A 23,281-nucleotide genomic window follows, 5' to 3' on the forward strand; every position below is an offset into this window, starting at 1 on the left:
ACTGGCGTCTTTAACTTTAGTTTATAATTAAAATTATATGTTTGCGCATAAAGAGATATAAAAATAAAAGAAGAACATAATTTGTACAGTCACCCAAGAAAGTGAAATTTTCTTTCCACAGTTTACTACCTTTAGCATATTTAACCTTAATTCATACACATGTTTTTATAATGAATCCTCCCACAACATGATTCCTTATAAAAACGAAAATTGTTAATCATGACTAACTCAAAATCAAAAAACAATTCTTATAAAGATATTAATTATTAATTTAAAGTAAAATAAAAGCACAGTTTTTGAAATGCGATATGAAATACTCTAAAAATACAAATTCAAAGCCCGAATGAGCCTTAAAAGCGCATCCTGCACGGATAACCTCTAATGAGTTTTTTCAGTTGTATATTTTAATGGAAGAGATCGTGGACAATATATTTGAAGTAACTACGAAATAGAAGAAGCAAGTTTTCTTTGTGTTTCCATGCCAAATTGGCAAGCTATCTAGTACACCCTTTAAGGAAAAGTTGCTGGTCTGGCCATACAATTTGACGCATTAATATCCAGTGGAATCCCGTGCGATCGATCCAACGTGGAACACATTTGTACTTAGGAATCGAAAACGTTTTCTTGGCTTTGAAGGGTTTAATTTCACAACTAAAAGCAACAGAAAGGATTACAATAACAAAGCCAACTGTTCAGCTTTGATGTCTTCATCGTATTTATGTCGTCAATAAATGTATTGTACGTCAATATATTTTATTAAAACGTGAAAAGGACGCAAAGTCCGCAATCTGGCCGGTCAAAGCCGCATCTGTACTCATAATTAAGTGAGGTGTAGTAAGTCAATTCAAACATACCATTTCCGTAAATTAGTTAACATCTTCTTTGGCATATAAGAAACAGTCCATACAAACAGATTAATAAGAATTGTGTTCTCGCACTAGGGGTTAATCGTTATTATGCCAATCGCTAAGTGGACAGCTTGGTCGCAATACAAACATTATACTTATTGCGGATAGAGATTGAATTCCAAATAAACTGTTTTATGTAAAGCTTTCGAAAAATATAAAAAAGGACACGTAACCAATACAACAAGACAAAGAATAACTTATAACCATGGGTTGGTTCCTAAATCTCATTAACAATAGAAATAGTATTAAAACCGCTTAACACATTACAAGATGTGCACAGACGTGGTCCAAATTTAGTATAGGTAATTGTTAAGTCAAGCATCTTTGTGTATTACACATTACCATATATGAAAATTTTTGTAAATAAAGTGTTGATTTTTCATAAAGGCAGGGTTGTATTGAAAGTACAAATTACTTTCTTGGTTGTATAGGTGTACAGTTCTGCACCAAAATATCTGATTTGAGTAAACTTTACTTTTCCTGCTTAACTTGAGAAGGAAAAGGTGCTGCTAAAGTATTAGGAACGATGAAGAATGGATGCCTTACAATACCCAAAATCTACAAGGATGGTGTTTGTTATGTCTTTTTCTAACCAAATTGAATCATCGCTAAGGAACGATATCAACAGGAATTCATTCAATGACGACAGGAAATGGGCGGGGTATGCCAAAAGTCATATTATTGTGAGTTTTCCATACGCGGAAATCGACCTTATATATCAAAGCTCCATCAGGAAATGATTACAATTTTACAGCAAAACGTACAATCCTCCCCACTGTTATTAGGCATTACTTCCGATTAGTACTGGCTCCACTGAATGACTTATTGTCTGTTCGAGCGGTGCTTCCATTTTTGTGAAATATGAGTTCTTTTGGGGAATGCCTCAAGAAATAAGACATATTATCGACATGGAATTCAAAAAGTTATATAACAGGTGAAAAAGGCAGTAGCCAGGGTTGGATAGTACTTCAATTAACCGGTTCACACATTTTTTTCTGAGATAAAAGCATTTTTGACGCCTGTTTAATATATGCTCATCAAAGCCAATGTAAACTATAAAGAACGAACGCAACTATTAGCAGGTAGAAGAAGGTAATGAACGTCACGGTAATTTACTGAGCGGTATTTTTTAACTTACTGTCAGGTCATAATCGATTATTACCGGGACTTTCCTTTACCATATTATACGTCTTTCAACTTAATAAAATATCACTCCATATGATTTTTAGGTAACAGCAACCCTTAAACAAAATGTATCTGAAGTTCACGACACTCCGACCATTACTTCGCAGGTTACAATTATTTTAGTAAGCCTATCCTGAATTTCGTGTACAGTCACATTAAAACAACGATCGCTTGTAAGTTAACGTTTGGAACACCATGACATTTTGATAAGTTCCGTTCTAAGGTTGATATTATTTAAAAATCATATGGATTTGCCAATAGTTATCTTGCTTGCGTATGTTGTCCTACGAAGTTATTGTGCAATGAAGACTATGGGGTCAGATATTTGTTTAATTTTTGCAAATGTTTAAGCGGCGACGCCTACTGTGCAATCTCTAACCACTTATTAAATATTTATTTATTTAATATTTTATTTTTTCGTTAAATTCCGCTTGAGCGGGTACACTATATATTAATAAGTTAAAAACAATTAAGCAGTCTTAATGGTATCTACCATATGAAGTATTCATTGCTTTGTTGTTAATTTGAACGAAAGCAAAAAAACTTTCTTTTTACGCAAATACGGTAAGACAATGGTTTATGAATTATTTTTGTTAAGTTTGAAGAATTTCTCTAAAAAATATAAATATTGAATACTAATTACTTACTATAGCACTGTTGTTGTCGCAGTCCTCAGATAAACTGCTTTTTCCACTGGCACTGCTTGTACCAATACCAAGGTCACTTAAATCATTCGATTCATCTTCGTTGTAAACAGCTAATGAGGCTAATTTATTAAGACTCCGACCTGCCCGTTCACCTCTAAAATAAAGAAATAAAAATTCTTTACAGAAAATGTCCAAAAATTTGTATAAAAAACAGCTTTTCAATTTTTTTCATACGTTATCGACATTCCGAAACGAAAAAGCCATATCATACCATACCTTTCTTCGATCATTTCAGAAAACGTTTTCGATTTTCGACGCGTGCGATCATGTTCTTCCATTTCAAGCTTTTTCACTTCCACCACACGATCAATGATATGTTCAACACGTTTTCTACGTGACGATTTCCAATTGTCAAGATTCTGATATTATTATTGTGAAGTCATATAACGTTGTGTAGATAGGTTTGTGTAGCGAAGGTAGAGTTTGCGAAGACGCGATTGTTTTTATTGAAAGGGAAAGAAAAGAAGACGAAAAGATTAGAAACAGTGAAAACAAATATTTTTTGATATTGGCTTCGTTTTCTATGCTAAAACAAGAGAGAGTTTTATGTGAAATATTTTCCTTCAGCTGCGGTCTGCTACAATAATTTACATGTGAGTTGGTTAGAATGGGGAATTGGTCAACGCATATGGTCTCAAAAGGTTCGGCAAAAAACTAAAAGAGATTGATTACTTATAAAAAAGAGAAGTGACAGACAGACCTGTGCCGCTACGTTTTATTATTTCGCTAATCTGTCCGTAACTCTTTGTCAACTTAAAATCGAAGGATAATTATTACTCACTATTCTGCATTAATATCAGATACTGCTGTTAGTCAAAATAATACGTTGAAAAGCGGAAGTAAACAAGATGTAGTTAAGGTACAAATTTTCGTTACATCATTTACGTTACAGGAGATGAGCTGCGAATTCTGTTCAATATATATTCTACTTAATACCTAACCTACTTTATGGGCGTAAATGATTGGAAATTCAGTCAGTTAAATCCTCTAATCTCCGCGAAGTCGTTGTTAAGAATTACGTGATCTCAGAAAAGAAAAAAATTTCCTTAATAGTTTAGGATAGAATTAAGCACATATTACTAATAAGTTTATCCACATAGCCCAATCCAGATCTACTGCTTGAATATCTTATTGATCGGTGCGTAAAAAATTGGTAGTTGTTTCACTTTTAATTGCCATTAGATGCAATTGGTCAATGTAGTTCAAAACAATCTGCCTATGTGTACTTATTATATGTCTATAAAAGATGTAGATCTCTCTGAAGTAAAAAGTTTACTTTTCTTATAATCCCATCACAAGTGAGCTAATGAGTAGCGTATAAAAAGAGAAAATTTGTCGTTTAACGATTGCGCAGGGATGAAAATCGGTTTGACTCCAGTTAAAAAATTATTATAAATGTGCAATTGAATCGGCCTAATAGGACAGAAATTAATTAAAAATATATTTACGCAAAAAATGTCTCATAGATGTTATGAAATTTACGGCGAACGTGTCCAACCAAATTCATTAAACATGTGATTTTGTGTCGCTTAAGACTTTAATAAAACTTGGCGGTTACTTAACATCATCCTCATATAAAATCCAGTAAAAAATATTTAAAATTCATAGAAAGTGAAGCAAAGAAGAGCGAATAATTGTACGAGAGTTGAAACGAGAGTTTTTTTTAGCAATAATTTTTATTTAAGCCCCAAGAATTACATAATTCCTTATAAAGATATAGATACGCTTGCATGCATGTATACACTAGCATGCGCTAATTTGCGCCTGCAATACAAATCACCTTCTCGTTACAATTTGGATTTAATTTTTCGTTGAGTCTCATACTACAACGGGTCTATCCGTTACTAATGGCAGTTTTTTGCGGATGCGTCCAAAGCTTCAAAGCTGTCTGGTGGAGAAAACTTACTTACTTCTGGAACGCACAGACGAACTTAAAAGAGATCGGTTGGAATTGATCGAATTGTCATCGCCAATAAAAATTTGCCTCTTTCTGAGAATTCTAAAGTAGAATTATAAACCAAACGATATAGAACGAAACGAGAAGCGCATGTACATACGCATCAATTCAAAATGAAGTTTAACCAGTTTATATTATTATTTGGAAGAACAAATTTTAAATAAAGAAAGATGTGGGTTTCTGAACTGTTCGAGTTGAAACAAAAAATTTCCAATTAAGACATTAAAAATATTTGCATATTTTTGAAAAATGTACAGTCAAAAAAGCGCTTTTTCACAAAATCATTCCCATCTTGATCCACAAAATCCGCATTATTCACTGATAAACCCAACATTTTCTCATGAAAGCAAGAGATCTTAAAAAAAAAATTTGGAGCTTAACCGCACTACATAACAATGACGACAGCAACAGCAACAAATGTTGTTCGCACAAAACAACAAAATTAAAAAACATGTTTAAATTGTTTCATATGCGGAATTTTAAGTACGCTCTAAATTGTTGACACATCAAGTACTTGTGGTAACTTTGTGTATATGTACTGGTTTGGCTCTCTATGTACAGCCAACATAATAGATTATGTCGACCATATATATATACATACGTAGTCGCTCACTCACTCACCTAATCCTTGTTTGTCAAAAGTTAGTTACGTGAGTGTTACGTTTTTGTATAAATTTGTCACGAATCTGTAACAAACTGATTGGTGAGTCAGTCATTTGTTAGTTCAGTCAGAGAATTGTAGGTAATAACTGATCATTTTCAATTGATCATCATCCCATCATCGAGGGATGAGGGGTATATTAATTTTGTCAAAACGTTTGAAACAGCCAGAAGAGAGCTTCAGAGACCCCACAAAGTTTACCTATTCTTGATTAGCATCAAATTCGAAATCGATTCAAGGATGTCGATCTATCCGCTTGTCCAACGTCTGTTGTAAGCATCCTCACAAAAATGAAGATATCATTTCAAATTTGGCAGTCACATTTCAAGCTCCTGCACGCGGCTTGGTATTGCAAATGGGTCAAATTAGTCGTAAACTGAACGCAATTCCGTTGTTTGAAAGGAATAAAAAATGGCTTTTTTGCTCATAAAGTCGAGCAAACAAATCTACAAAAATCTGAACGCATACTCTATGGGCGACATTGTAGTAACCGTGCAAAGATGGAGAAAATTGACCTCGTCTATCCAATACTATAATGTATAAAAATTTAATACTTTTTCAATAATATTGTTACGGGCAGTATTAAGCTTCAAAACCGCATAAAGTGTACAAATTCTTGTCCACTTTCAAATTCGGAGGGCATCAAAGCATATCCGCATGTCCATCTGTTCGTCTATGCAGTTGTTTAGTATCTGTGGTAAGCGTTCTCCCTTTCGTAAAAATGAAGATATCGCTTATGAATGTGCAAAAGAATTTGAAAATAAACCAAATTAACCCGTCAAATGACAGGCCTACAACGCCTACATGCCTACGCAACAAAAAAAGTGAAAATCTTTGCTTCCCGTGTTTCTTGCTTATTACTCTTAAACAATGCATATATACCATATAAATTTCCAACTCTGTTCTGAAAATAGAAAAAATCAGCTGCACTCACGCAATGATATAGATTATGAAAGTTTGGTTCTTTACCTTGTGTTTAATTCCTTTTAAGATGGGTATAAAAAATTCGATCACGACCGAATGTAATTTCCCTACTTGGTTTACTTGTGCCAGCGATTTGCCACTTCTTCAAGTTAAGCGAACAAAAAAGCGAGAAGAAACGAGAGATTACGTGAAGGTTTATATATTTCGGTTGAAATTGGCATCTGAGCTTTCTTGTATTGCATGCGCATAGTTTAAAATCCATTGTTTTTGTCTGAAAATGTTCCACGATGTCGCCCTCTAATGTAATGTTATTTTCATTATGTAAGTTTACATTTTTTGAAATTTCATGCTTTTCCTATAGACGAAAACAGACTTAAATTAATCCAGATCGCATATACATCACACACGCAAGCGTTGGTGTTAAATCATATCGCTTGCAACGAACCCAAAAAATTTCAAAAATATATATCGCTATTTTATCATACTTTTTCGATACTTTAATTTTTTCTTTCCACATAGCATTTTATGTTTGTCCTCTATTTGTTTCGAAGTAAATATAATAAGCTTTAAAAATATTGGTATTCGACTGATCAATATCGTATTTGTTTGTTGTGAAAGTTTCATCAGAACCACAGTTTGGCGGTTTAAGAATTCTGACCTCAAATTACATTGCATTTCAAATTACACGGTGACAGGAAAAGAAGAGGCGTTAAAAATGCCAAAGAAAAGTTTGCCAACAGGAGTATTGGGTTCCGCCAAGCAAATATGATACCAATTAAATGGAAGTTGAGGCCAAAATGTGAATTACATTGAATTTCAAGTTGCTAGTCCAGCTAAGGAGGGGCTGCTACCGCTTGGTTGGAAGGTTTTTGCGGAATAATATCATTGATCGCTAACAAGTACGTGATTTTTTGTTGCAAAAAATATCCAAATGCACCTTAAATTATTTCGAATTAGTAAGCAATAGTTTAAAAAAATAACACAAAATGTTGCGACAATATTTTTTATACCATCAACGTGATTATAAAAAAAAGAAAAGAACTAAATTTTCATAATCTATAAATTTGAGTAGGCATGGCTGATTTCTTTCATTTTTATAGAGGATCTACCGTATAGTCGATAGAATTTCGACGAACTAATTCTCATCATGACGAACTAAAAATTTGACAATTTTGCCATACAAATTACTTTATTTTCCCCAAAAAGGGTTGTATGGAATTTTGCATTAAGGTTGTTCGCTTTTGATTTAAGAAGTGGAAGAACAGGTTCTAACTGATCCTCGTGACTTAAGAAAACAGTAAAAGTAAAGCTACGTTGAATGATCTGCAGACAGATTTAATTCGGTTCAGCATTTATGTGGAGCACTGTTTAATAAATATCACTAATATACTTACATTCTGCCAATCTTCTGGTTCCTCCTTCCGTATTTCTTGGATTTTCTTCACTTCTTCTGCTTTTTTCAGTTGCTCCTGAGCTGTTTGATACAAATTGCAAGGTTTAATTTGTACAAATTGCATAGGATTGTATGGTGGTGGTGGCGGTGTGGGACGTGTTACTCTAGCCTTGGCCACATAGGCTGTGGGATCGGCCGAAGCAATGGTCTGAAAAAAAACGGAAGAAGCGTATTAACCACCTTTTAAAATTTAATTAAAAAAATTATATATATCACGTCTTTCTTAGCTTCTATTATGAATAAGTACACACATTATAGTCGGGGAAGAAGAATCATTAAATGTCCCTTACGGCTTCCCTCATACATTCATGATAAAATTGAAACGATTACAACTTCCTTCCATCAGCGGAGGATAAGGGGTATATTCACTTGGCCAAGATGTTTACAGCACCCAGAAGGAAGCTGCAAGGATCCATGGAGTATATATATATATTCTTGATCAGCATCAAATTCTAAACCGATTTAAGCAAGTCCGTCTAAACACGCCTGTCTTAAACACTTTTTCTGTAGCAAAAATCACACTATCGGCTTTAAATTCGTCAGAAAGATTAGAAATTTTTGCTTGCAATTTGGTATTGAACGCGGGCCAAACTCGTCGAAGTTCACGACCACGGTACAATAGGATCTGCGATCACTTCTGACCTCAAAAATAAAAACAATTTCGTTTTTGCTCGTTACTTACAAATTACAGATACAAAGATAATTAAAGAATAAGAAATTTTTTCGTACATTCGATGGGTGGTCTTGTAACATGTGTGGAAAATTGGAAAAAATCGGCCACGCCTAGCTAAAGTTATAAGTGATTTTTTAACTTTTTTGATTTTTTGTGCTTAATACTCATAAGATAAACAAGACGGAATGTTACTAATTATTGTTTACTTCCCTCACATGGAGATAATCTGTCGAAAAATGTGTTCCCATATTTATCAAAAGTGATTTTGCTGCCAAAAATCTACGTCTGGTTAAAGACGTATTGAGCCCGTGCGGATGTATCGTAACATCGCCTTGCAAACTAACTGATCAATTAAACTGATCGATTTAGAATCATATTCGGAGCAAAGGTTGAATTTCTGACGTTGCAAGCATATGTCACTTAAATAGATTTGAGGATAAAGGTCGTAAAAACGACCCATAATACACACATATAAATATGTTGTAAGGCAGCAAGCGCCAAATATTCAGTCAAAAATGATGCATTGTTATATATTGTTTTATATTGTAATCTATTTTCAGTACGTCTGAGATTGTCTGGTATTTACTTTAAAGGCATTGACATTGAAAAGGGCAACATGCTTAATATGCTCGTCCGCAGCAGCAGTTAGTGGGAAAATCAATAACGGAACGTGCACGGGTATGATTGCGAGGCCAGAAAGTGTATGAAAACTTCTTGATACACCGGTATATGTATATATATGTGCCTTTTGTATAAACATTAACCTTTTAAAACCACTAGAAGAAGAAGAAAAGCAAGTGAAGAAAACAAACAAACGTAACAGCAGAAGGTTGCATAAAACTGTGAGCAGATAGAGAAAAAACATACATCTTAAGCTTTGAAAGAATAATGGTGAATATACCAATACTCTCTCAAGTAGAAGAAAAAAAGGTTTTACATGACGGTAGTAAAGGAATTTTGAGTGAGAGCACAGAGGAGCAAGGGTAATTATATTAGCGTATGAAACAAAAAACTAAAAGTCATCAGCTGGGTAAAGCTGTATAATCACACGACCAGGATACATCATTTGCTTGCCTGATTGGAAACCTCGTAAGTTAGTTAATAATACTGTGAAAATATGATAAAATAAATACAATTTTTTTCTTAATGGACTATATCTTTAATGTGCCACGAACTTTAATTAATGATACGAGGGAGGCTTTCACTATAAAGTTAATCAAATCTTTAGCTTAAAAATTTTGTTTGAAAGAAAAAAAACCTTAAGGCGGCGCAAGATTTACGTTTATATACAAGCTTAAGATTCGGACGTACCGTTTTTTTACTCCCGTTACAACTAGCATTCGATGATGTGGTTGACGTTTGCGATGTTGACATATTATCAATTTCCATTGTTAGATTTAATTTACTATTATGATGTGGTCGATGTTGCTGTTCGCGTTCTTCAATTGATAATTGCGTTAATTCCTGTAATTGCTGTTTTGATGGATATTGTTGATGTTGTTCCTCTAATCTAGGTATTATAACGTTATTGTCCTTAGCATTGGTTGTTGATGTTGGCGAAGTTATACTTCGCTTATCTTCTGTAGGCATTTCAGCTTTTCTTTTTTTTTTTTTAACTTAAACTCTTTTTTAATTGATATAAACTTTAAACTTTGGTACGGATTTCTATTAGATTTTGGATTTGTATTTTTATTTTTTTAAGTTTTACAATATTTCGACGATTGTTGTCTCCACAGTCCTTACGATTAACCTCTCACGTTTTTTCATTTCTGCTTCATTCGTTCATGAAAATCACTGCAAATAAATAAGAAAAGAAAAATAGTTTACTCTTTACTTGTAAATCATTTGGTTTGCTGTACATGTGCGCCAAATTTCATTCTTCGAAGAACTAATCGCAAAGAAACTAATGGTTGCCATCTTCTTTTTACATACGGTTCTGAAGCTGATGACCTGTCTCCTGCCTGTACAATATCTGATGGCACGGGACAGAAACAAATTAGTCATATCGAATACGACAGCGCGTCAGCATTTACGAAGCTAGAGCTTGCAGCCACAAGCATTGCTCACAAAACTAGACGTAAAACGGTTATCGTTACAGACAGCTTGTCAGCCATGAAATCTATTCGTAAGCCTTTAAATTACAACTGGAAAACGATTAATAAAGTAAGGAATACCTTTGCCGTTTGCAAAAATAAAATTAAAGTCTTTGGATACCGAGTTATATTGGTCTTTTGGCATATGAGCGAGACCTAGCAACCAGGTCAGCATCTTTCGCTGCTCCTTAATTAGGGATAGCAAACACGCTACTCAATCAAATATTAATCGCAATCTCCTTCCGCAGGTGTATGCAATCAACGGCGAAATTCAACAAAAGCATGTATTTTAGATCATACTTAAATATTTATTATAGGTATAAATAAATAAGTTTTAGAGAAAATACACTCCAGCTAATATCTGGCTTCATTATGCATAAATGTCTTTCATAACTTATTCGTTTACCATATAGACATGCGACCTCCTAACCAAACGCATTTTGTTTACGTGAAACTTTTATTACCATCGATCCATATAAATAGTGCTCAAGTATTTTACGTCTCTTACACCATTGTAGATTCAGAAATGTCACTCGAAAATTTTCGATTCGCTCTTCTTATTTAATTGCTATCTTGGAGAGTGAAGTTTCTTACGCTTACTTGCTCTACTGCTGCTGTTGCCATAACAATTTTTTCTACTGCTAATGCTCCTACTCTTATTACTAACGTTAGAACGAAATATTATTTCATTAATTTAGATTAACGTATCGAACATTCTGCGTGTATTTCTTCGAAAGGAAAAAAGAAGCAAAATGTAGAAATTTTTTCGTAAGCGTTTTTGTAAAATCATGTTTCGAGAAAAAAACAGGTTTTGAAATTTATTACGTACATGTTTATTATTATTATATCCACTACCGAAGGATCGGTGTATACCCATTTTTTTTTTGTTTTCATACTGTATCTAAGACCCAAAAGGAAGCTTCAAAGACCTTATAAAATATCCTTGATCAGCGTGGAATTGTAAATTAATTAAGCCATGTCTGTGTGTATGTGTGGTGTGTGTTGTTGGCACTGTCCTACTCCTAAAAATGAAGATATCGATTTTAAATTTGGCAAAAACAATGAAAGTTTTTGCACGCAGCTTGGCAATGAAAATGGGTCAAATTGGTCGGAGCAGCAGTCCGCAATGAAACGTAAACTGAACGCAACTTCAATTCTTAGTTTTTCGCTCGAAATTATAGAAGTTAGAAAGCTGAAAATTTCCACTTTTACTTTACGAAACACTCTGCTCTTGAGGTGCAAAAGCGGGAAAAATCGGCGATGCCCACACAAAGTTACAAGTGATTAAACTTTATTTTTTTCACTTTCATGTAGTTTTATGCTTATTGTATCATAAGGCAAGCAAGACAGAATGTTTAAAAGCAAAAAAAAACTATGCTACATTGCTCAAATGAAGATATATTATCGGCCTAAAACTAGGTTAATTCTAAAGTGAATGTGGTAGACACGGCGACCAGGTGGATAAATGTTTTCTTAAAAATACCTTCGATATAGGTATCAAATGAAAGGAGTTGGCGAATTGAATACGATAGCGCGTTAGTTATAATCTAATTATGGTGGGCGTTTAATCTATAAAGTCTTGGGGTGTTTAGAAGAAACCGATTTCTTGGATGAATGTAACTTTCTTACTTGCTTTTTTCCCATTGGGCTGCAATCGCAGGACCACAAAAATCCTTTTCTATGTTCAAATATTCTCCCTTATTGCCTTTCCTTTTTTATGACTTTGTGCTTGAGAGTGTTGGTTTTGCTTTATCTGTCAAAGAGAGAGTCGCGCGTGTTACCTTTTACTTTAATTCTATACCCAAATTGATAATCGACATCGTAAACTTTATTCCAATCTTTAAATTTGAAGACGGGCGTCTCGATCAAGCTACACTAAGTTTTTTTCGAATTTTAAAGAAAAACATTTTTTTGGGAACGAGTGAGGAAAGTTTTGTGAAAAATCTACAGTGTTCTGCACCTTAATGCAACAGAATAACAAGTCTACTCTGAAAAAAAATATTGTAAAACTAATTTAATTTTTTAAATATTTTAAAGTCTGTGTACGCGTGTTTATAAGTATTATGTTTATAAGTATTTGTATGTGAAACAATGTAGTTGTAGATGTCATATTTTTTGTATATGTATTAACGGCAATAATATGCTAGCAGCAGCAGCAAAGGTTTCATGTCTAGTTAACCGCTATTATTGCATATTTATTAAGCATTTCAATTTTTATTTTTCTCATCCATCTCATCTGTTGCGGCCCATGTCGTTCTTAATTGAACTTTAATATGAACTGTTAAGTGCTTAAAGGAAATTCTTGACAAGTTTTTTGTACTTAATGCATACTTTATGCAGAGTATTTGCGACTTCTACAAGGCAACAGATGAATGGATGAATGAACGGATGTTTCAAGTAGAATTTGAAAAGACATTCAGTTCCAAGCAGTTATGCACTCAAGTACCTGCAGCATTTCTTTAACTGAGCCTGCTGATTACTAAGCTAATCGTAAGTGACCTTTTCTTTTCTTTTATTATTGTTGGTATGTTTTAAGTGGTGACAGTAGCGTTTCTGCCAAAGACAGACAAGCTAATTATATTCACTTATATTTCGCTGTTCCTTCAATAAACTATGTCAAGTGATGACAACATTTGAAATTTGCAGAGGTGCACAGATTTTGTTTGGTGAGCTAATGCGGTAGGCCAAAGAGTGGAAAGGCCAAATTTTTGATTTTGTAACCGATTAAAGACGAAAGAAAGGAAAGCCGGCAAATTTGGACCAGTCAATTGATTAATTTAACTGATTATTATGCAGACTGTTGAATTATTTGCACTGGTCGCATTGTCGCTGTATATTTCTGGGCATAATGGACACATCAAGGTCATATTCCTCTCGTATATCCAAAAAACAAATTAAAAACTATTCAGTTACTTATCAAGCTGCGATAAAGAAGCGACTTGAGTTTAAATCAAGATCCACTATAACTCGTAGGTTAGGCTGAATTTGGCTTGAGTGAAAGTGAAAAACGTTCTTAATAGAAACCCCTCTCTCGCTGAAACTGATAGAAACTTTTAAACACATTTAATTTGACCGCGAAAGCTTATGAAATTTAGAACGCTTAATAATGTAAGTTTATATGTAAATAAGATTGTTTATATGTAGTAGATTGATGAAAGACAATATTTAACTTCAGCGTAACACTAATGATAAATATTTAACCTTTTCTTTATTTAATTTCCAGCTTGGTTACGACAGCTCTTGCAAAGAGTCCTAAGTACTTTATTGCGGCATACATAAGAGAAAGAGAAAACATTTTACTGCAATTAAATAGTGTTTCCAGGTTAGAAATTTCTAACTAATTAACCGTAAATACCGCCAAGTAATGATGGCTAAGATTTTTCACATTCTATTATCTTTATGCCGTTTGCTTTTTTGTGAGTAACTTAAAATGAAATTATAGAGAAATTTTTTTTTAGTTATGATTTTTCGAAATGTAGCGAAAAAGTTCACTTATTCCCATTTATTGACATTATGTTGCACAGTAAGTTCTATGATGACTCTTAAACATTTTAACCTGATTTAAAAATATATATATTTATTTCTTTAGGTGTGATAAAAATCTCGTACATTCGAATTTGGTTTGTTTTAAATTTTATTAAAATTTTAATTAAAGCATTTCTTTAAACGGTTTCTTGTCATAACTGGTTGTTGTTGTTGTTGTTTCATTCATTTCATAATTTCGCGATAGTTTTATTGCCGACTAACCGAGACAAGGTAGCCATTAGATGGACAGAGACTTTCTCGTACAGTCTCGCTAACTGGTTAAGCGAATGCGTTTATTAAAACTTAATCCGTTGGCTGATAATAAAAAGGTTTTATTGTTATATTTTATACAATCCTTGTGAAAAATAAATATTTTGTTACGCTTGCTTTTAAACTGATTTTCGATAATTTTTGTTTACATTGCTGTTCAAATCAAAATTTGCGGTCTAGTCGTTGCCTTACTTTGTTTATAACTACCATAAATGCTAATGAAATTAGAAATTATTTTAGCTATAATTGTATGTCGGTCCGACTATTGTACGTATTGATAAGTCATGCAAGTATGCTCACAAAAAATGAAAACAAGTTTATGAGCGTATGTAGCAGTTTCTGAGCCACAAGAAGATATTCTATAACGAAAGTGATGTGAAAATGGACCATGCAGTCACATAGTATACGCACATAGAAATATTTTGACTGGGTGCTTCCATTCAATTTAGTGGAAAGCGAAGGTGATCTAACATAAATCTGCGCATCACTACGGCACGCTCTAAATTTTCATTTGCAGTCAAGTATATCAATTACTTTAATTTAGCGCACAAGATGATAGCTTACTTAAGTAACGTTTCTACATATGCTAAAAATATTTTATTTATTTCTTTCTTTCAATTTCAAAACGTCGCTGACTGATAATCTACAATAATAGTCGGCATTGATCTAAACATTGACGCGACTATTTCGCGCATTCAACTAAAAGTCCCGATCAACTTAGTGACGTGAAGGTCAAGTTTATTTCAGTTTCAAAAACAAAGGGCGGATTAAGAAATGAAAAGGCGTTATGTTTTATCTGAATTTCCTAGTCGAGTGCCAAAAAGGAATTTCGAAAACAGTTAACAACAATTTAAGTCTATTCGCGCGCCACTACAAGTACGAAAAGCTTTTCTTTTTTTTTTGGCAGCAAAGATAACTTAACACTCCCGCTATTTGTTCGAAAAGAAAATTACAAGAATTATATATTAAACAGATTTGTTAAAAGTTAGAAACCACGCTTAGATAGTGGTTTAGTAAAGAAACCGGCTAACTGTTCATCACTTGGAAAGCGATTGAAAGACCTGCCTTTCGCATCCTCTTCCAACGAACTAATAATAACGCGTGCTTAGTGCGTTTATGAAATTCGGTTTAGTTAATTAATTGATTATTATATTACATTATGAAATATATTATGTTATTATTATAAAGTGTGAATTATTCATTTAATTTGATAGTCCATATTGAAGTTTGTCCCAACGAATGTTTCAAGTAGTGAAAGTATAAATTAACTCGCGCCGTTTTTTGTAGTCAAAAATTCATTTATTTTGGAACAAAGTGAATGAAAAGATTAACCAAAGTATCGTCCATCGCTGGTGGCCATTTTTGTCATGTTGCTTCTTGGCGATATATATCCAAAAAAAAAGGAAAACACCGCTCGAGCAACCATTAAGTTAGATCTTTCCAAATATTTCCTCAGCGAAGGTTGTCGTTCGAGGCCGAATTCCCTCACGATACTATGACGATTTGGCATATTCCACGCAGTTTTTGTTGCAACCGCACGAATTATTGTTGGTAACGATTTTTAATGATGGTTTTATTTACCTGGAACAAACGATAATATACCACGCCAAATGGCGCTCGCTGTGGACATTCAGGTTAACGTTGATTCGTTCAATTCGCATATCTTATATCGCGGATAGAATTTAGCTGCAATATCCTTCGGGTTAAGCGTACAAGGTGAAGTTTCCGCAAATGGAATTTTTGCATTCTACACGCTACAGAGCAACTTTCAGAAAAAAAAGATTATTTAGCTCTGATGGCGGTGTTTTAATTGCTACATCCCTTGGCTTTCCGTTTCACTCATTTGCATTCCCGACTTCTCCCCTCGTCGAATATATTGCTGCTCTTGTTAAAACATGTAATCAATAGTTATCGCTCCTATATATCTCCAAACGCGGATATTTCCACCTTTAAGAAACATGCTGACTTTATCTGTAGCCGAAGGGTCAAAGCCTACTGATATGGCCATAGTGTAAGGGGTTTTAGTCTAACGCAAGTCGCTTGGTGCTACAGCGATAATTCATGCTGGGTGGTCCCTACTTTAACATATGATAGACCTATTGTGTCTTCCAATATAGTATTGGATTGAACCCTACTTCAATTCAGTTGTAATCCTAATTGTAATGAAAAACTGGTTGATCGTTTGTGTCCCGGGCTTGCCTGTAAATCCCTGCTCACGCGGGCAGGCAATTTTCATATCCTTTTGTTAGAAGGACAATCGTTTAATCACAGTGACACGTCCAATCTCACTAGCTCAAATATACAACATGATTTCATCTCATCTTTCACACATTATGCTCGATTTTTTTGTTGGAAATATGGTCACCTTAATAGTCTAGTTCTATAACGTATTAAACCTAGCTATTTTTGCATCCGTTCCGACTAGCTAGCTGCCCCTTCGAAGCCATTGTCCGCCATGGTGCAGCAAAGTAATTAAACGCTATAGAAATAGGAAAAACAAACCTCTTCTCTGCATGAGATTATTTCGTCTATTATGTTGCAAGGCAAAAATTCAATTATCTCGCATAGATTCAATTTTTATAGATTGGTTAATTTTCAAAGGAGAATCTCCATACGAGATGTGCCTTAAAAAAAAGCGGGGTTTTGATTTGTCCCCTCTAAAGTGCTCCCCTTAGATGTAATAAACTCGCGTCAACGTCTGATATGCGTTTTTTGGTGTAGCCTTCAACTCTGTCAACGATGCGGTCTCCATCTCCTTAATCGTAGGAAAACCTTTCACGGGTCTTATCAGTTTAGGAAACAGGAAAATGTCGCGTGACTGAGGTATGATTACGCCGTTGTTTTTGGCCAAAAAAGTACGAACAAGCAGAGTCCTGTCAGCTTGCACATTATCGAGGTACAAAAAAAATTACATGGCATAAGCCAACCGATAAGCCGACATCCTCAGCAAAGTCTTTAATAGTGGTTCGACGGTTTTCCATTTTCCATTTTCTCCAATTTTCTTGACTGCTTCAAGGTTTTCATCGGTTATTGATGTACTCTGTCGTCTAAGGCGGGCATCGTCATTAACTGTCTTCTGTGAAGAGCCTGTATCGCTTATAAATCACTTATAAACATTTTTACATAAGTACGATAATTTTCAAAGTCCCATAAAAGAATTCTCCGAGCAATTTTTTCACAGAGCACGGTTTGTCCGCAGCAGCTAAGCAAGCTGTCCTTTTATCAACCTCATTTATAACATAGTGTAAGAATTTTGTCGTTTTAAGTATTAATTAGTTTGCATAAAGACATGTTTCGCTTATAATATTTTGCAAAAGAATCCTCCAAAAGTTCTATTTTAACTATATTTTAACTCAAACCTTCCCGAGATTTCGTTTAACATAATTTTGTTAACGGCTTAACAGAGCTCGGTAAAAAAACTTTAGTTTGCTAGTTGTATTTAAATATAACTTCACACCCGTAACGTTGTTGGTGATTCATCAAATTTCACAAATTTCAATAAGAAGTGACATCTGTTAAAATAGCGAGAAAAAAGTAAACAAAAATAAAGCATAAAAAAATAAACTTTGCTTTATATTTGATTGTTTTACAAAGTCGTCGTCGGTTGACACAGTTTATTCCTATCTTGACAATGCAAAAAAAATATCTTTATATTTTGATTAGATCCTTTGGTGCGAATTTAAAAGAGCGGCATCCCAAAATTGAATTCATGGTCACATTGTTTTGGAGAAATTTTGTGATGTATTCTTATCAAATTTCATTGAAATCTATATGTCCATAATATCGAGTTTACATTCAGGAGTATTAATAATATATGTATATAGGAAAAAAAAGTTCATTATGTCTGCATTTGTTATTGATTTCAGTTGTGTATTTAATAATTACTCTTGCTATATAATTTTTGTGCAATTTGTAATCGACGGATGCGCTTCCGACGGAGCATCACATAAGCCGTTATTATATTATACAAATTGATTTTTTTATATCCTCTCTTTATTATTAATTGGCTTTTATTTAACGTAAAAAAATTAATTAATTGGTAATTCATTTTAGTTTGTATTACCCATTTAATTAGTTAAAGCGATTTTTTTAGTGTAATAATTTCCCTTTTCTTTTGTTAATTATTTCCGATGTATTTCGAATAAATTTGTTGCTTTTGATCCTGACTAGTTTTACATACATTTACACATACTAACCCAGAAACATTATAAAAATTCTATAGGGCAAATTTCACAATCGAAGTCAGCGGAAGAAAAATTGCATCGGAGGTATTGAGGTATTGAGATTCGAGATTTCAATGTCGCCGGATTCAGAAATTTCCAGTATTATCTATTGCTAGTTACTACTTTTACTATATTCCCTGCAAACAACGAGCGAAAACGGGTTTGGAAGCATAATCAGACGTACGAGCAGCTGATGAACACAGCGCAAGCGCTAGCACATTGCAAATGCGGATAAGTTTGCTAATGTGCTGTAAGAATCTTGATATTTGGCGATTGGTGTTTTGCAGCCCAATTGCATCAGTTATTTTTGCTAGCTCTCCCCTTTTCGTCGTGATGAACTATGCTCCCTACGGAGCCGAAACTCTCACCTCCAAGTGGTGATCCCCGGAAACGGTTCGACCGGCGAAGAAGAGTTTAAGGCAAAGACTCTTATAACTCGGCGATGAGTTTTCTGATAGATGGTTTTAGGGGTTCACTGAGATATAGTTTTTATATATCTTCGCAAAAGTTTTTACTAAGAAGGAAAGCCTAACCAGACTCAATGGTAGCTGGTTTTGCATAAGTATCTACGAATATAGTAATTACTGAGAGCATAGAAATCTGGCCATGTCAGATGATACGCCCGACGACTATATATCTTGAAGAAAGATAGTCCGGAATTGGCTAACCGTGACTGTATGGTTAAGACTAAAGGCAAGAGTGGCGTATTGCATTTGTGATACAAAGCGCAAAGTAAGGCTAAAGACTTTGTAGACTAATTTTAAGCACCACGGGGGTCAGGAGCCCGCTCACGGGGGTTGATTTGATGTACCAAGAAAGTGCGCTGGAAGGTACATCATTCAATCCTTGTGAGCCCTAACAGCATGGGTGCGGCCCTTCGGGGAGTATCGTGGTGGCTGTGGTTTTCATCATTTCATATCCATTGGAATAAATCCGGGGTGATGATAGGCCTCACCACATATCAGAGTGGCGGTTCATATGGCCATACACGATGAACCATCTGCGTACCTCGGGGTAAGAAAGGCTCCCTTATTAGGGGGTTGATCACTCAACTTAATTGAGTGCCTATGGTTGTAGGCAACCCGTCTGATTAAGGCATCAAGCCAGGTGCAGACGTTAAACCCCAAAAGCATAGGTGAGCAAGTGTAGCTCTAATACCATATACAATTTGTAAGTTTTTGTTGCGTAAAACTATTAATTTTTTCTGCAACCAATATTATAGTTAACCAATTAAATAAGTTTCCGTACAAACACAAAAATATAAAATAAAACCCGTTAAAAATATTAAGCATAGTAAAAAAGACAAGTAGCACCAATATAAGATTTCCGGTCAACATAGATTACATACATAATTACAAATATAATTACAAATATAAAAAAATATTCATAAACACGCAATCAAAGCTATGCAGCACACTGCATTGTCTATGGTGACATACAGAAGCAATTTAAATCATTCACCTGTTGTCAACGTTTAATAGTGAGTGGAAAGCAATGAACTTTATACGTACAACAAAATAATTATAATTACATGAACGTGGTATAAAAAGCGTACAGAAATGCAATCTATACCATGACATATGTCACCTTATGTAGGGGACATAAAAATTTCTATTTTATTTTATTACTATTTTATTACTTAGAGATAAGCATTAAACTATTCAATATTCTGAAAGCGAGGTTAGAAAAAGGTCATTCCGTTATAAATTTCTATTTCGACTTTTATATTATTCTTAGATCCTACACCGCTTGTGAAACAGATTATGTAAAGTTTTTGGGAAGTATTTTAGATACAGCTATAGATACAGCTTTTATGGGACGGATACAATTATAATCATTTTTAATTTTTTTTAAGCGTGTCTGACCCTCTCATGTCTTTCCATGTATTCTTGGGGTTAATGTACAAATCGTAATTTTTTAAATATTCTGATGTTTTTAATTAAATTTCCAAAAAAAAAAAAACAAAAAATGTCAATTTCCAATTTCTGGACAAAAATCGCTTAGCAGTAATCAGGTGGGACAATTTTATAAACCCCTTTCCATGTAATAATCGTTCCTACAAAATAATAAAAAATAATAAAAAAAAAATAAAAAATATTCTAATAAAAAGATCTAATTTTCACTGTTTCATGATCAAAATCGGCCTGCAATAATAAGAAAAGTAAATCAAAGATTGGAAAAAGCGATGGCACAAGTGTACCATACCTAAGGGAGTTTAAAGGGAACCAAATAGAAGGGTGTGAAGTTATATTAAAAAAAAAAACAAAAACATCTAACGAAAACACAAATCAACATTTTTTACAGAGCTGTTAAACGAAGTCTCGGAGGAAGTTGAGTCAAAATATAGTTCAAATAGAGCTTCTCGAGAATTCTTTTGTAAACTTTTATAAACACAACGTGTATTTATGTAAATTAAATAATATTTGAAAAGAAAAAATTTTAACACTATGTAGTAAATAACGTTGATAAAACAAAAAGTTGCTTAGCTGCTGTGAGCAAACCATTCCGTGTGCAAAAATGAAACTAGTACGACGTGAATCCTCTGTTAACAGGGTTTCCAATGTTCCAACGTTATGCTGCCGTATCTGCTTGGAGAATTTTTTTATGGTTTGGGTCCGTGATAATTATATTTACGTATAACTTCGCACCCTTACCAAGCAGGCCGTGAATACAAAATAAATAAATACTTTTCGGGAAAAATTAAGTCAATCTTTTTTTTAACGCATTTCGTAAGCGTTGTTTTATTACTTCATACTGTTCCTTCAAATTGTCCACCATTAAATACCCTACCCCATTTCGCTTGATACATTTATTTATAAAACGACTTTTCAAATTAAAGCTCTATATGACCAAAATGTGCCGGCAGCAAGTTTCATCAAAACGAACTTAGTTCGATTCAGAAAGAGCTTCTGATCACAGTTAGAAATAATAAGCAAAATGTTCAAAATGCCTGGGATTTAGGATATTGGCAAACAGATCGGTCGCAGTTAACAAGAAACGATTTCAATAGCAGCATAACCGCTAAGGAAATGATTTATGGCTCGAATTAAAGGAATAAAGTTCAGAATTTGGTTGGAAACACCAAACAGCTCCAAAACATACGCAACGTTTTAATAAGTGCTGGTATTATGAAGATTCCGATCAGTATCTACTAAAATTTGTAGACATAGTTTTTTGTATGCAATAAACAGTTCGTAAGTTAAGACTCTAAGACTCGAAGTTGCATTTTTCTATCACGGAAAGACAGAAAGTACGTTAAGCATCCAAATGATGTGTCGTAAGTCTATCCATCGTAGAATAGCTTCTTCGAAATATTTATTTCGATGTCTAATTGCTTCTGTTACCCTTAGCCTCAGTTAAACAGAGTACAAACTATTGACGGCAAAGTATGAAATTTACGATTTATTTAAATAATTTCTTAACTTTTCCTTTATTTAATGATTTTTAATTAATGATAGTTTCCTTTGCGTGCTTTCGTCCACAATACGTATATATATCTAAACAATGTCTTATTAACGAATAAGTTCGTAAACTGCTTTTTCTTTAAATTCTTCTCGAATTTGTCTAATAAGACTTGTGAACTGAACACGTGTGTAAAACTTAAAAATTCTAAAAAATTTTACTTTTCCTTATTTTCCTTTTAAAGGAAAAATGGAAAATAACTCGAAATAAAGTAAAAGTTTACTCTAAAACCAAACAACGATTGTTTACAGCTTAGATGGAGACCAACAAAGCTACATGAAAATATAAGTAATAAGTAGACAAACAAATGATAAATAAAATTGCATGCTTGCAGTTGTTCGTATAAAATAGTGTACAATATTGCATAAATAAGCAAATTGTTGAACTTGCATACAAATGTTAAATTTTCGGCTTTTATTTTTAAAGTTTTTACTAAAGTCATGGTTGAGGAGAGACCACCGCCAGACCATTCGCCCATTTATATCTATATATACCCGTATGCATTGCATAAGCATGGATATGTGTATGTGCTTGCTACATGCTGTTCTCTCCGTTAACAAATGTAACAATTGTTTATGTTTCTCATGTAACCCCAAAGTGATCGTAACGCCTCGACGGTTAATTTGTTAACATTTTGAAAAGTGTTTTTGTAGTCCATTGCAGAGATGTTTAAAACTTAGTTTATTCAGCACTTTAGATAACGTATCGCAATTTGAGATTATCAACGAATTCTTTTTGAAACAATGTCAACTTACAAGATATATAAAGGAACATGTAAAAAAGGATAACCGTAACATTGTCCACCCGTTTATATTTTTAACAACTCAATATACAGGCCGTACAGTCTTTAACCTTTATCATACGTAATTGTGATCAAGCTGGAGTTCGCATAAATATTAGTTGAAATTTTGCAGCTACCGGTTTAGTTGATGTTGAACGAGAGCGAACAAGATTGACACTTTCGAAAATCATGAAAAAGTTGGTCAATTTATCTGAAATTTCGAGCGAACATTCAGTTTGAATTTATTTTTTACAGTTAATGAAAATATTCGGTAATTGTACTGCAGTTGATAATCATATGTAAATTCTGCCCTGATAGATTTACATGAAAATCGGGCTGCAGTCTTGTGCTTCCTATTCAAATGACCAAGCATCCTTTGTCTTTCAATCTTCTCAATATTTTGAATTTCCGTAATTCCATTCTACCATATAGGACAACCTTCAAGTTTGACCTTCAAAC

General features: G+C 33.9%; 1 protein-coding gene across 6 annotated transcripts in view; it reads right to left on the reverse strand.

The window, feature by feature from the left end:
* The window catches only part of LOC119642650, a 135,712-nt gene that overhangs the window by 18,430 nt on the left and 94,001 nt on the right, over positions 1–23,281 (reverse strand). For all 6 annotated transcript variants that reach the window (XM_038041868.1, XM_038041869.1, XM_038041870.1 and 3 more), the window contains 4 exons: positions 9,780–10,262; positions 7,737–7,943; positions 3,017–3,159; positions 2,741–2,894 (listed from right to left, as the gene is read on the reverse strand). In XM_038041868.1, the coding sequence (XP_037897796.1) occupies positions 2,741–2,894; positions 3,017–3,159; positions 7,737–7,943; positions 9,780–10,058 (783 nt within the window). In that variant the 5' untranslated portion in view covers positions 10,059–10,262. The remainder of the gene's footprint in view (positions 1–2,740; positions 2,895–3,016; positions 3,160–7,736; positions 7,944–9,779; positions 10,263–23,281) is intronic.

The sequence above is a fragment of the Glossina fuscipes genome, unplaced genomic scaffold (genome assembly GCF_014805625.2).
Source record: "Glossina fuscipes isolate IAEA_lab_2018 unplaced genomic scaffold, Yale_Gfus_2 238, whole genome shotgun sequence".
Classification (NCBI taxonomy): domain Eukaryota; kingdom Metazoa; phylum Arthropoda; class Insecta; order Diptera; family Glossinidae; genus Glossina; species Glossina fuscipes.